Source organism: Thermobia domestica, chromosome 1 (assembly GCF_964235325.1).
Source record: "Thermobia domestica chromosome 1, izTheDome1.hap1.1, whole genome shotgun sequence".
Classification (NCBI taxonomy): Eukaryota; Metazoa; Arthropoda; class Insecta; order Zygentoma; family Lepismatidae; genus Thermobia; species Thermobia domestica.
This window is the reverse complement of record NC_137454.1, coordinates 170011524-170025089: the sequence shown is the minus strand read 5'-3', so window position 1 is coordinate 170025089 and position 13566 is coordinate 170011524. Positions and strand designations below refer to the sequence as shown.

Below are 13566 nucleotides of genomic sequence, written 5' to 3'. Positions count from 1 at the left end.
TACGACAATCGCTACATTGAATGAAACATGGTCACTTCTGAATCTATATGTGCGTGATGTTGTGGGAAACAATCTTCAATGAAAGTGGAAATGTCTGTGGGTAGCAGATCAAGTAACGAATCTCGTCATCCGAGTGAATATATATGCTGTTCAGACGAAATTGCTGGGTTTAGTGTTTATTGTGACAGCTGTTTCAGATGGGTACATGCCCAATGTTATGGTTTGTCCGAGGAACAAGTACAGGAGTTAGACAAAAGTAGTGAGCCGTGGCTATGTAAGCCCTGCCTGGCGAAACAGGCGACAGTGTTGCCACTGCCGAAATCTTCAGAAACTGAAAGTGATGAAGGCGAACGTGGAACGCGTGGTAGTCCGAACAATTCTGAGAAAGAGGAAGGAAGTCGAGGAAACGTAGCTTCCGGTTCAAATGTGCAACTAACGGACTTCGCGGCCATGATGGAACGCTTCAGTCAAACTCTAACATTAACGCTGAATGAAAAGTTCGAAAAGGTCGATAGTAAATTCCAGGCGATGAATGAGAAATTCGATAATGTAAAATTTGAATTGTTACAAACGATAAATGAAAAAGTAGCCCATGTGAACGAAGACGTAGAGGCGGTTAGGTCGGAAGTTCGCGACTTATATACCTCTGTTGGGAATTATCAGAATAAAATAGACGCGCGGGTAGATGCCGTTGAGGAAGGTCTCCGGTTATCGGTTGAAGCGCAGAATCGACGATGTGACGACTTGACAAAGGAGTTCTCACATCTCGAACTCAGTACCCAAAGGTCGTGTCAGGCACTTGAAGCCAGGATTAAGACGTTGGAGGGAAAAACAAACCAAAGAAAAGATAAACGGTGTGGTCGTAAGCGAGCGCGAGACTTTGTTGTCGGTGATGGAATCGAGTCTGACGGGACCGAGTCAGACATCCAAGTGGATGTACCGGTCTCTTCAGTTGGGGAGACTCGTACTATTCCCACGGTGACTGTCTCTGTCTGTCAGCCGACCAACATTCACGGCACAAATGTCTTTCCCTTTGAATTATCTTCACGTACGTTGAATTTAAACAAGTCACATATGTCCGGTGTTGAGACAATAGGTAGTCAGGCGTTGTCCAGGAGGTCGAATCCATTGTTAGTTTCGCCTCAGGTGTCAGGATTTTCTAATCCTAGTTGTCGGTTGAACCATGTGGTGTCCTCTAGTAGTGTAGCAGACATGACTCCTTCGTGTGCTGGAGTTCAGGAGGGAATATGTGGTCACGCGGTGGTATCAATGCCAGACAACTTAATTTCTGGACAAAATTACCAACACTATTCCATTTTCGGTCAAAATCAATTGGGAGCAAAGAGCCCCGTGGTTGGCCACAATTCTCCCGTGAACCCCAGTAGAAGCGAGGAAGGCATTGGTAAGCGAACTCTAAATTTAAGACTCTCTGAATTAAATCACTTACCTACATTTTCTGGTGAATATGGTTTGGCTAGAACATTTCTAGAAAATTTGGAACAAACTTTCAAGGTAATTTCGGCATCTGAACACGAACGTCTAACCTTGGTACCTTGTTGCTTAACAGCTGGGGCCAAGACATGGTTCCAGACTGTATGTCAAGACATAAATAGTTACGCGGATTTTGTGCGCCTGTTCCGAGAACACTATTTTTCGGCGAGAATGGAAAGGTTGCAAAAGAAGTTCATTCAGGGAATGAAATACGATCGAGCAAAGTACAGCCGATTAACGGACTTTGCGTGGAAAATAGTGGCAGAATATTATGCTGTGGCACAACACCCGGATGAAAGTGAACTGATAGAGATAGTTTTGGATTGCTTACCAGCTGGTGACGCCAAGTTGTTGAGAGCTGTTGAGCCAAAGAACATTCAACACCTTATGGTGAAAATAGCTGAAATAGAGGGACATCCAGAGCCTAGTGAACCGGTCACGGACAAGAAGTTTAGACGCTTTCAGGTACGTCAGGCGAAAGTCGTCAAAAAGACAGAAAAGTCAGGGAAACAAACCACCAAAGATACTTCGTCTCAGACGGAGGAAGACGAAAGCAAGAGGAAGGAAGGAAATTCCAATGGCAAAGGAGATGACCGATTTTCCGGAAACCGGGGACGAAGAAGGAACTTCCAGTCTCGAAGACCATGGCCCAATCAAGGAAGACCGAATTGGGTAAGAGAGAGTAATGGAAATCGGAATGCTCCGTATGGGTACAACCAACGCTACTATCCAGCAGCGATGAGTTATGGGTATCCGCGGGGTACATCTCAGACATGCGCGCCAAACGCGATGACCTCAGCAGGAGCGCAAGCCTATCCGGGATACGCGCCGAATTTACTTCCTGGAGGGGGAGTGGCGGCTCCCACGTCCACTTCTTCCCCAGGAGTGAACATGGCGATGTCCACTGGATGGCCTCCGCAATACACGTCATTCGTACCGACGATGGCTCAGCCACCAGAAACGAACGGGAATAGTTTGGGAAATGCATATCGCAGCCCTCATTAGGGGAGAGTGTGGACTGCGATGTGGATTCCTCGACTCCCCAGAAAGAACAAGATCGGTTAGCGAGTAGTCAAAATTCCAATTTGGTAACAACCTCGTTCGATTTTGATACTAACCTTCTAAATTCGAAATTCAATGTTTTGGCAGATTCCGAAAATCGGGAAACAAAATTGGGCACGCCTCTGTTCTCGATTCGTTTCGTGATCGACGAGAAGGAGTGTGACTCCAGTGCGGGAAAAGGTATCCTTTTAACTTATCCTTCGCCCACGTTAAGTTGTTCAGTTGGAAGTTTAACTCTAGTTTGCGTTCTGGATTCTGGAGCGGATACGAATTTGTTGTCTGGAGACGTTTGGAGGAGGATCAAGGAGATTTATCCGTCAGATAAACTTCGTCCAAAATCCAACATTTCATTACGAGGTTTCGCAGGAGACGAATCTTTTCAAGTCAAGGGTTTTCAGATTCTAAATTTCACAATTCAAGATTACGTTTTCGAGGTTCCAGTATATGTGATTCAGAAATTGAAAACAGATTGCATTCTAGGTTTCCCCTTTTTCATTCGTTATAATGTTCTTCTAAATTGTAAGACGAAAGAAGTCTCTCTTGAGACTGATTCTGGTCAGACCATCTCCATCAACATGGAAAAGCAGCATTGTTGTCGAGTCACAGTTGCGGAAGTATCATCAGATGAAGAGGAAGACTCTTTGTACCAACCAGCTATTTCGAAAGAAGACATTCAAAATTTTGTTTCGCAGAGAACTGATTTGGATTCGGATTCTAGGAATCGTTTATTTTCTTTGTTGATCAGGTTTCGTTGTCTTTTTACAGAGAATCCCAGAGTCGTGAAGGTTGAACCGTATAGAATACAGCTTTCAGACGACGTTCCCGTGGTAGGAAAGTTGTATCCTGTACCTGTTCACCTCCAGAAAGAATTCGAGCAAGTGCTGGACAAATGGTTGAAACTCGGAATCATCATAGAAGGTCCTTCACCTTACAGATGTCCGGTACATATTGTGCGTAAGGCGTCTGGAGAGCTAAGGCCTGTAGTCGATTTGCGTGGTATCAATGAGCGTGTGATTGCACCAAAGATTCAAGTCGAACCGATCTCTGATCTAATCGCACGAGTCAGTGGTGCAACCATTTTTACCTCATTGGACTGTACGCAGTCCTATCACAGTGTCCCGATCCATCCGGACTCTTACAAATACGTCAGTTTCATTTACAAAGGTCGTCAGTATCAAATGACACGTCTAACCATGGGTTTGAAATCATCTCCAGCAGTTTTCCAATCAATCATGCATACTTTTTTCGGCTTAGAACCTTTCAAAAACTTTCTCATTGTGTACCTCGATGACGTCCTTTGTTTTTCATCATCTATTGACGAACACTTTCAGCATTTGGAAAAGGTCTTTGAAACTCTTCGTTCGGCAAATCTTTCGCTCTATTTTCAAAAGTGTAATTTCCTTCAATCACAAATTCCTTTTCTTGGCCACATAATTTCAGGATCTTCAGTCAAAATTAATCCCAAAAGTAACGAGGCCATCCGTCACTTTCCTCTGCCGCGAACTAAGAAAGCTTTACGAAGATTTCTTGGTCTCGTGGGATGGCGAAAGCGACATTTTCCTGACTTTGCGGGGTTAACAGCTCCATTTTATGATCTTCTGAAAAAGGACCGAAAGATTGAATACTCTCCGGAGTTACTGGAAAAATTCGATCAGTTGAGAGAACTTTTAAGTAGTCCTCCCGCACTTGCTCAACCGGACTTCAATCTTGATTTTCATTTGTACAGCGATGCATCTGCGGAGTCGTTGGCCGGCTATGTGGCGCAATATCCCCCGGGACAGGATGATCCGGAGGTTATTGCGTATGCGAGTCGGCGAATAAAACCGCATGAGGCCTCGTTGTCAGTGTTCCAGTTGGAATTAGCTGCAGTTCTTTTCCTCTGCGAAAAATTTTCGTACTTCATATTAGGTCGTCGGACTACGGTCCACTGTGACAATGCTGCAGTCACATATGCTTTCAGTTTAAAGAACCTAGATACTCGAACAACTCGTCTTCTGCTTAAACTGCAACGCTTTGATCTTCAGTTCATTCACATAAAAGGTACGGACAATGAAATTGCAGACCTGTTGAGTCGCTATCCTCCAGAGATTCCTCAGGCAGAAGAGGATCATTTTGTAAATTTCTTGACCGCGGAGGACACGGACTTCTTGAATGTCACGGAACTGAAGCGAGAACAGCGGAAAGATCCGTATTGTAGAAAATTACATGCCATTTGGAAGGGTGGTCAAAACAATACTAGGGTACGTGTGGAGAATAATTTAGTTTACGTCAGAAATTCTCAAAATTCTGTTTGGTTGCTGGTCATTCCTTCCAGCTCAGTGAAAAATATTGTTTCGGCAATTCACAACAAAGGCCATTTTGGAGTGAAGCGATGTTTGTCGTTCGCTAAGGCCATGTTCCATTGGAGAGGTATGCGTGAGACTTTTACAAAGTATGTCCAAGAGTGCCTTCTTTGTGCACGAACCAAGTACTCCTACAGGGTGATTAGAAAGGAGCCCTGTCATGTTGAGGCGTCTTCTTCTTTTGAGAAACAATGCCTCGACCTGGTCGGGCCTCTTCCTAAGAGCCAGGGATATAAATATATCTTGTCCATCCTGGACGTCTACAGTCGTTTTGTGTGTTTCTTCCCTCTTCGGACGGCACACACAAGAGAGATTGTGGCGGTCCTTGAAAAGAGATATTATTATCAGCTACCATACCCGAAGTATTTGGTGAGTGACCAAGGTCCGCAGTTCTTGTCGCGCTTCTGGAAAGAGTTTTGTCAAAAACACCGGATAAAACATATACTTACCACGCCATACCATCCGGCTTCACATGGCATTATCGAACGCAGACATCGTGACCTTCATCGCATTCTCCGCCTGTATTGCAGTGACAACCAGTCCAAATGGAGTAAATTTCTAAAAGCAGCCCAGGATTTGTGTAATCACTCTTGGTGTGATGCTCTCGGATGTACTCCAGCGGAGCGTTTCTTAACGTATTCAGCATCCAAGAGCTTCAAAGAAAACTTCATTTGGCCCAAAGAGACGGTGCAGGTAAATGAAGACAAGAAATTTGTAGTTTCTGTTCCGGCAGCAGAACCGAAGAAGGAGAGAAAGCTGCGGAAACAGCAAGACATCGTCACAGAAGGTTCTTTGGTGATGGTGAAAACTCATCATATATCGTCAATACCCAAAAAGGTATTTGCAAAATTTATGCACACATACGTCGGACCTTACCAAGTGGTATCTCTATCTCGAAATTCAGCGAGATTGCAGACTCTGCAGGGAGAAAATATAGGAGTTCAGAGTTTTGACAATCTGAAACTGTTTCGCTGTTCAGAAGAGAAAAGAAAGGAACTATTAGAAGGATAAAAAAAAAAAAAAAAAAAAAAAACTTAGTTTATAGGTTAAGGTTAGGTTAGGTTTGATTAGAATGTATAGTTGTAATTAGAATTGAGAAAAAAAAAAAAAAAAAAAGATGTTTTATCTTGTATAGTCTCTAGTAATTTAGTAGTAACAAAAAAAAAAAAAAAAAAAAAAAACAACTTAAGAAGAACTCATAAGTTCAGATTTTTTTTTTTTTTTCTCCGAAGCTCCCGGAGGATGTTACCTTATGCTCAGCATAATGTAACATGGCCCGATGCTTTTGAGCACCTTGTATGTTGGTAGAAAATTTTAAAATTTATTTAGAATGTTAATAGTAACTTTTATTTTATAGTAGAGCAAACCGTAGGTTGAGAATTTTGCGCAATTTTGTAAAACAAAACTTTTCAATAGATGTTAGATGAAGATTACATGATTATTAATTATCTTATATATATTTTACGCATTTATCCATGAATATATCATTATTTTAGACAAATAAGTGTATATTTCGGCTTTTTCAATGGTTTTCAGTTCATTTCTATTCATATTTCGGCGTAGGGAATCTTCACAAGAAAGCTAAAAATTTTATTTCGTAAAATCTTCTTCAAAATTCCAAATTAATAAAGTCAGCCATAATTTCTTCTTGGTGCATCTCTTTGTTTCGAAGAAAAATTATCTGATTGGCTAATACACAATCACAGCTGCGGCTGAGATTTCGGTTCTCTTTGATCTTCACTCAGAAGCCTATCATCCTATGATTACGTCATCATTATCTTCCAATTGGGGATCATCTTCTCGTAACTCTTTGTCTTACGGCGTCAGCCATTTCAAGAGTCAGACGTGCAGTGTTTAGCGTCTGCGAAAAAGTGGAATAAATTTGTAATCACGTGAAAATTGTGTCAAATTCTTCGTTTTGGCGAATATTGGAAGAGATAACTGTACGACATTTGGTGTTTCAACAAATTGTTAATCCGGAAATAAGACAATTGTGAAGTAATTTCGCATAACATAACGGATACTAGCCTGTAGCTATCCAGTGGTATGGAATGAGCTCCTTAGCAAATTTTGCGTTCTCGGTCAACCAGAGAACCTAAGAGAAGAAAGAGGAGACGGTGGAAGAGAGAGAAAGAATATTGAGTAGTGGTGCAGACCCGAGGAAGAAGAAGTCAAGCCACACTCGATGGCTTTTCTGGAAAGGTGCTGAAGGAGTTTCCAAAAAAAAAAAACTATTTTTGAGACCACGTATCACGAGTTTCCCAGGAACCTCGGGTGGAAGTTATCAGGAATTTTCTTTTGTTGTTTAACATATCCGTTTAATCTCGGTGTAAGAAGAGGATGTCAAGTAAGTAAGGAACAGTGAAAGTGAAACTCAGGTATTTGGCTTCAAAATTTTCCTTGTTCTGGCAAACTATCATGAGTGAATATATTTTCTGGTGTTTGTGTAATTCTCGTAATATGAAGCACTAAATTCGTAAAGTTTCCCTCAACGCCGCACGCATGTGGGTTCAGGCAATGTGACATCGTGTTTTTATTCGATGGGGGGGAAGAAAGCTAGAATCTCAGCACAGAGCGATTGTCGTAATCTCAAGAAAATGTGTGTACCACACACACATTTTCCCCAGTGATGAAAGATGTTTTAGATTCCCCAAAAATCTAGAAATTATTTATTTCGGTAATTCTGCTCAAAATTCAACCTTTATTTATTTTGGCATGTTTTCTTTGGTTGACGTAGAATGATTGTGAATGTTAAATATGTAAACAAGTGTCAGTTTCACGGCTATTTGTCTAGTGCGAGGGTACATGCATCTTGCGTACCGATAATCGAAAACGTTCATCAATAGGTTAAACCTACGTACTATTTTAGAAATCTGATACCCATCAAGTTAGAAATGCAATGTTGATAATTACTAGTAAATATTTTCCTTCTTTTTAAGAAATTGAATATATTCTGAACGACACTAATGCAAAACTAACCACTGCGTCTTCGGCAGAAATGTGTTAGCGAAAATAAAATATAAATGCAAGTTAAGTATGGTGCTTTAGGAAATGTATGTGTGATTTTTTTTTTTTTAAATATATATACTTGTTTAGGTTAAGTTAGTTTAGTTAGATTAGGGCTTTAGATTTAAGTATGTCGATTTTTTATATGCATGTCTTGCCTGTGCTAGATTGTCATGTGGGTCCGAGCTGACAAGAGGTCGCGAAGAGCGTAAATCCTCTACGCCGGCCACGAAATCGATGCACAGAAGAGTGTAAGCACCAAGGAATATATGTAAACAAAAGGTAAATTAAGCTAACCACAATCTGTAGGCAGTGAATTTATTATTTTCAGTAGTGTTTTGTATTTTTATTGTACTCTTTTGTTTGTTTTGCGTGTCGATACCATGGAAATGCTCTAGAAGGCAAAAATATTCAATGAATATCAAGGAATATGAATATTTCGAGAATATAAACAAAAGTAAATAATGTTTTTGGCTTTGAAAGTATAGAAATCGATTTTATTAAGTTTTATTCAGATGGGTATGTCAGTGCAATGTAAATATTTTCCTGTTAACGAATATTTTGTGCTACATTCATGAATATTTTGAAAGAAAATAAAACATACTAGCCGTGAATGCATCTTTCCTTTCGAATACGAAATTTGATTAGCTTGTAATTTTGAGAAATAGTAGAAATACGTAATCGATGTTTTTGGTATGCATGCGAAGCATGATAAAAACAAGAGCAGTATGTACAGAATAAGTTTACTGGGGAAATGAAATAGCTGTGAAATTCAGGGAAGAGACTTTCCTTAGTGTGACCGAGTTGAAAACAACCGAATCTGTAGAAATTTCTCATTTTATCAGTTTCGATTGTAATCAAAATCTCAGTTTGGATTTTTTTTTTTTTATTACAAAATTCTGTTTCAAAAGATTTTTTTTTTTAAATTCAGATAGGACTTTCACAAACAACATCAAGATCTTCTTTGTGCTCAGTGCCAGCTCCACTCGGGGGACGGTGTCCTGTGTCTGTAGTCGTGGTTCACAACCTATTTCCGGATGGGATGTGAATGATGAACTGCAGGCCTGGATATCGGGCTGCGGGTTGAGATGGAACAGAGTTTGGAAGCTTTATATCTCGGGCCAAATTTGAGTTCTATTTTCCGTAGATGATCGGCTTGGTGAGTGTATCGGTGACTGCTGATGACGAGCCCATACGGGCCCAGTAGGTTCGGTGTCACTAGTCAGTGATGCATTCAGCATAGCATGTAATCTCAAGGAAAGGGAACATCATACAAAGATACATAACATATCATCATTATTATTATTATTTTTTATTTTTATTTAAAGTAAAAATCAACTTCTGCATTGCTTGCTCAATTAAAAATCAATTCTGGTTTCCCGAAAGTTTTCAATTTAGTTATTGTGGACAGGTGTGAATAACATTTTTCTTGGCGCAACTTGGGTTTGTGAAAATTGTTCATGTCACAAAAGCCATCATTATTCCACACGTCCTTTTCTATGTGGAACATAGTACTAGGCCAGCAATACATTTGTTTCTTGTCTTACATGCAGTTAACTATTTTGAAGATGCAAAATAATCCGTTTTGATATAATGTAGATAATCTTTAATTTTTGTCTAAATGGAAATGCTTGGAGTTGTTCTACTACTGGTTATTATTTGTTGCATTTCTTGAAAATTAAGGAATTCAATGGTCCCCTACTGTCCCCTATACCAATTGAAGTAATATCACTCCGTACACTGATGAGGATCTTGGCTAGAAGATCGAAACGTCACGTGTAAATGTGTTTTTATATTAAATAAGTGCAGTCTTGTTCAGCAGTGTGTTTATTTTTCTGATTTTCTTTGCAAGACGTATGACTATGTGTGTCTATATTTTCAAAAATACTTTCCGTGAATAGTGTGCTTCCTGACTCGGCGCCGCCGAGGGACGTTATCCCTCATACGTTGACAGGTTTCAGATCATAGGTGCCAGTACCAACAGTAAATATGTAAATACATCACTAAAACTATTAGTATTATTTCTTACATTTCACGGTAACAAAAGTATTCAGTAAAATTTGGTTTTCCAACAACAGTTCAGTCATTTGTTGCTACCCTTCAAATAAGCATTCTGTAGAATCAACACCAGCAATAACGTAAAAATTCTTGTCAAAATTTAGAAGCTTGATGCTCGGAGCTCCCAAGACTACGTAACGCTTACTATTTTAACTGCTGAATTCAAACTTCAGTATTAATGGAAGTTTCGATGTACAGCAAAGCAAGCTGCATTTTCAAGGAAAACCCGTCGTGAAAGAAGTGTTCGGGAAATTCCCGCAATTGAACCCATAAGGCATCGGAAGTGAATACTTCAACAATAAAACTATTTATTTTATACTGGAAGAAATTTAATTTCATTTATTACATTTTGAAACATTTACTTTAATAAAATATGAATTATAGGCCTATCTTTGTTAATTGTTTTAAATTAACCTCTTAACTTAAAACCACAAATTATTACTTTTTTTTTTCCTAAAATTATGATCACGAATATATTCGTGGAAAGAAAAAAGATCTGAACATAAATTTAATCGGCGATTCCTTACGTTCGCCATACGCAGCTGAGTATATGGGTGTCCGCTATGTGGGTAAGAGCAAGGGCACCGATTTCTCTGTAAATTTTGGAGGGGGGAACTCAGACGCAGAAGGTGTATATATGAGGATGTTAAGGCAAATTGTAAAATTAATTTTGTTCTTACGCCATGACTTAAAGGTAGAATGTTTCTAAAACTAATTTCATAGCTATTGAAACTCGTTTACTTTGCTTTTAATATATTAAAATAAATCATGTATTTTTTTTGTATGGCTGCAAATTGAACTTCAGAAATGTTAATTGTTAAGATACCATTGTCGGTAAGCTTTAAGTATGTCTCTATCATGACTTAGTATCTGATACTGTGTGCTCATAATTAACAGAAATAATCAGTCTAGTAATTGAGGGTAATGTACATTAATACTTTTTATGGAGAGGGAGGAGGTCGTATCCAGTTTTTATGTACAGTGATTTTGTTTGTTAAAAGTGTGACGTCACTTTTCTGACCGATGTTATGTTAAAAGAGACTTCCTAAAGTAGTATCTGAATCTGTGTGTATCCATCAGAAATCGATCGAGAGCCAGGCAGATGGAAAGACTACTCATGGTAGTTATCCAGAAGTTAACTGGTTTTGCACGATTTTAATCTTTAATTTAGTCATTGATCTAAGTGAACTTTTTTTGCAGCCTTTTCCACCTACCGGAGATTATATTCCTTTGACTACTGAAAAGGAGAGGCGTAAACCAAAACATGTTATTTTGGAAAAGAAGAAGACTGAGAAACCAAAACCAAAACCATCTCTGAAAGGTATGCATATCCGCATAAAAGTAGATTTTAAGGAATAAACAATCAAGGTGTACTTATTTAAAGAAAGTAATTGACACATTTTGCAAATATATTTTAAATGTAATAAGTGATACATTTCCTGGGGGTGATTTACCTGATGAAAAAAGCAACAAAGTAAGTGACTGAAATTGTTTAGAAAAAAAAAAAAAAAAAAACCTTATAGGTAAACCTAAAATGTTAAAATCAAGGTATAATTAATACTATAATTGCAGAGAGTGCGTATACAAGATGTAATATATATGGTTATTTTTGTCTTTCTTTTCTGTTCACATGCATATTTCCCTAATGGGAGTACATTGAACGAGAGAGCTGATTACAAGTAATTGGTGTGGACACTTTCAAGTTAACTTTTCACAAGATTTGCTCAATTCAAGTAATTGGTGCAGTTAAATTATTTTCTCTCTTTTGATTAAACTAACAACCTAGATACTTTTTTTTTTTTTTTTTTTTTTTTTTTTTTTTATGGTTTGTGTGAACCTACTGAAAACTGTCCTGAAACCACATTTGTGTAACAGAACACGGATGTCGTTAATAGAGGACCTTATTCTTCAAGTTCCTTCTATTATTTTTGGAGCTAATTTTCAGCCACCTGTGTGGCGTTCGTCAGCTTTGTCTCAACAAAAATTGAAGGAGAAAGTTGGTAATTTGAAATGGGCTAGCTAGTTCATTCAACTGTTTTGGGGGAAAATAAATAATAGGTAGAACGTTCATTAACTAGGTAAAACTTCATTAACACACATATATTTGTATCAAAATAGAAAAATTTATTAACTTCATCTAATTTGCGTATCTTTAAAATCTTGCATACAGGTATATTTCCATGTGTTATTGTTCTTATTCCTTAAATTTGATATTTTCTATTGAACAAAGATAACGAACTTACACATTTTCACTGTATTTTTTCTTGATTGATCGAATAATATTTGAGGAAACTTCCACGTCAATTCAAGGGGGAGGGGAATTGTACCATCATCATCTCCAATTTTGTTCAGTTCGGAAGATTTGACATAGGATCTTAGCTGGAAATTATGGAACGAAACACAGAAATTGGATTTTAAATTGACTTATTTCAATATTCCTCTGAAACAGCTTCATTGAATATCATTCACATTGAAGCAATCATTTATTTGCTTAGTATCATTTTCACTAATAGCATGTAACCGTGTAGATATTCGGTTAGGTGTAGGTGCACTGACAACTCGTGTGACATCGCTGATATTCGCAAGAAGAAGAAGAAGAAGAAGAAGAAGAAAAGAAGATTATTATTATTATTATTATTATTATTATTATTATTATTATTATTATTATTATTATTATTATTATTTTAAATGCTCTTGGGGAAATCCGTGTCCTGTTGAAAGTCCGAATGGAAGCATGAACAGAACTTCACGTAATTCATGATATATTGATATTATTTCTGCTACTCACGTGTATCTTGTCGTGGATTCAGAAAGATACGGTATATCATGTTATAATTTAAGATATTTTGGTGGTTTATGTATTGTATTCTCATCTGGGTTAACAGTTGAAAGATTGAAAAGAACCTTGAATTTTAAGTGATTTTTTTAAAAATAATAATAATAATTTAAAAATATTTTTTTTTCAAAATTGTTGGATATAGGTGCAAAAGAAACATTTAGAGTCGAAGAAGACAAAGATGAGGCCAGGAGACAGAGGTTCCATTTCCTATCGATGACTGCATACGATCGCCATAAAAGGTTGATTAATGAATATCTTCTAAACAGGAAAGGAGCCACAGGTTTATTAAAACGAGACACGTACGTAAAGGTATCACATATTATAATAATGTATATTATATATTCTGATCAACTTTGTAGTTAATAAGTAGAATACATTGTAGAGTAGTTGCTCTAATTCTCCTCATAAATATGGTAATTATAGCAGGCTAGTAGGAAGCAATATCCGAATGCAGGTAAGGTATTAAAAGCTTACGCGTTCTGTACATTTCTAGTTTGTATGAATAAAGTGTAAAGCATCGTTAGATTTCCCGATTTCGTTTTTCATTTTATAACTAATCTCGATATTGAAATTTCCATATAACGATGTTATTTACTTGTAAAAATAAATAATAAAAAAACTATAGTGTAGATAGCGAATTGATAAAAAAAACTATAGTGTAGATAGCGAATTGTTTTTTCTTCTACCCATTCGACTTTTTCTTGTTATGATTTGCAAATCTGGTAATTCTGTACAATAGATACCCTTTAAGATTCATGTTGATATATG

At 37.8% G+C, this 13566-nt stretch overlaps 1 protein-coding gene across 1 annotated transcript in view; it reads left to right on the top strand.

Annotated features, from left to right (window-relative positions):
* LOC145691034 (protein FRA10AC1 homolog) overlaps positions 1–13566 on the top strand; it is a 33954-nt gene that overhangs the window by 7055 nt on the left and 13333 nt on the right. Inside the window, exons 2-3 of the mRNA XM_081766609.1 lie at positions 11160–11280; positions 12941–13097. Coding sequence (XP_081622735.1) covers positions 11160–11280; positions 12941–13097 — 278 coding nt within the window. The remainder of the gene's footprint in view (positions 1–11159; positions 11281–12940; positions 13098–13566) is intronic.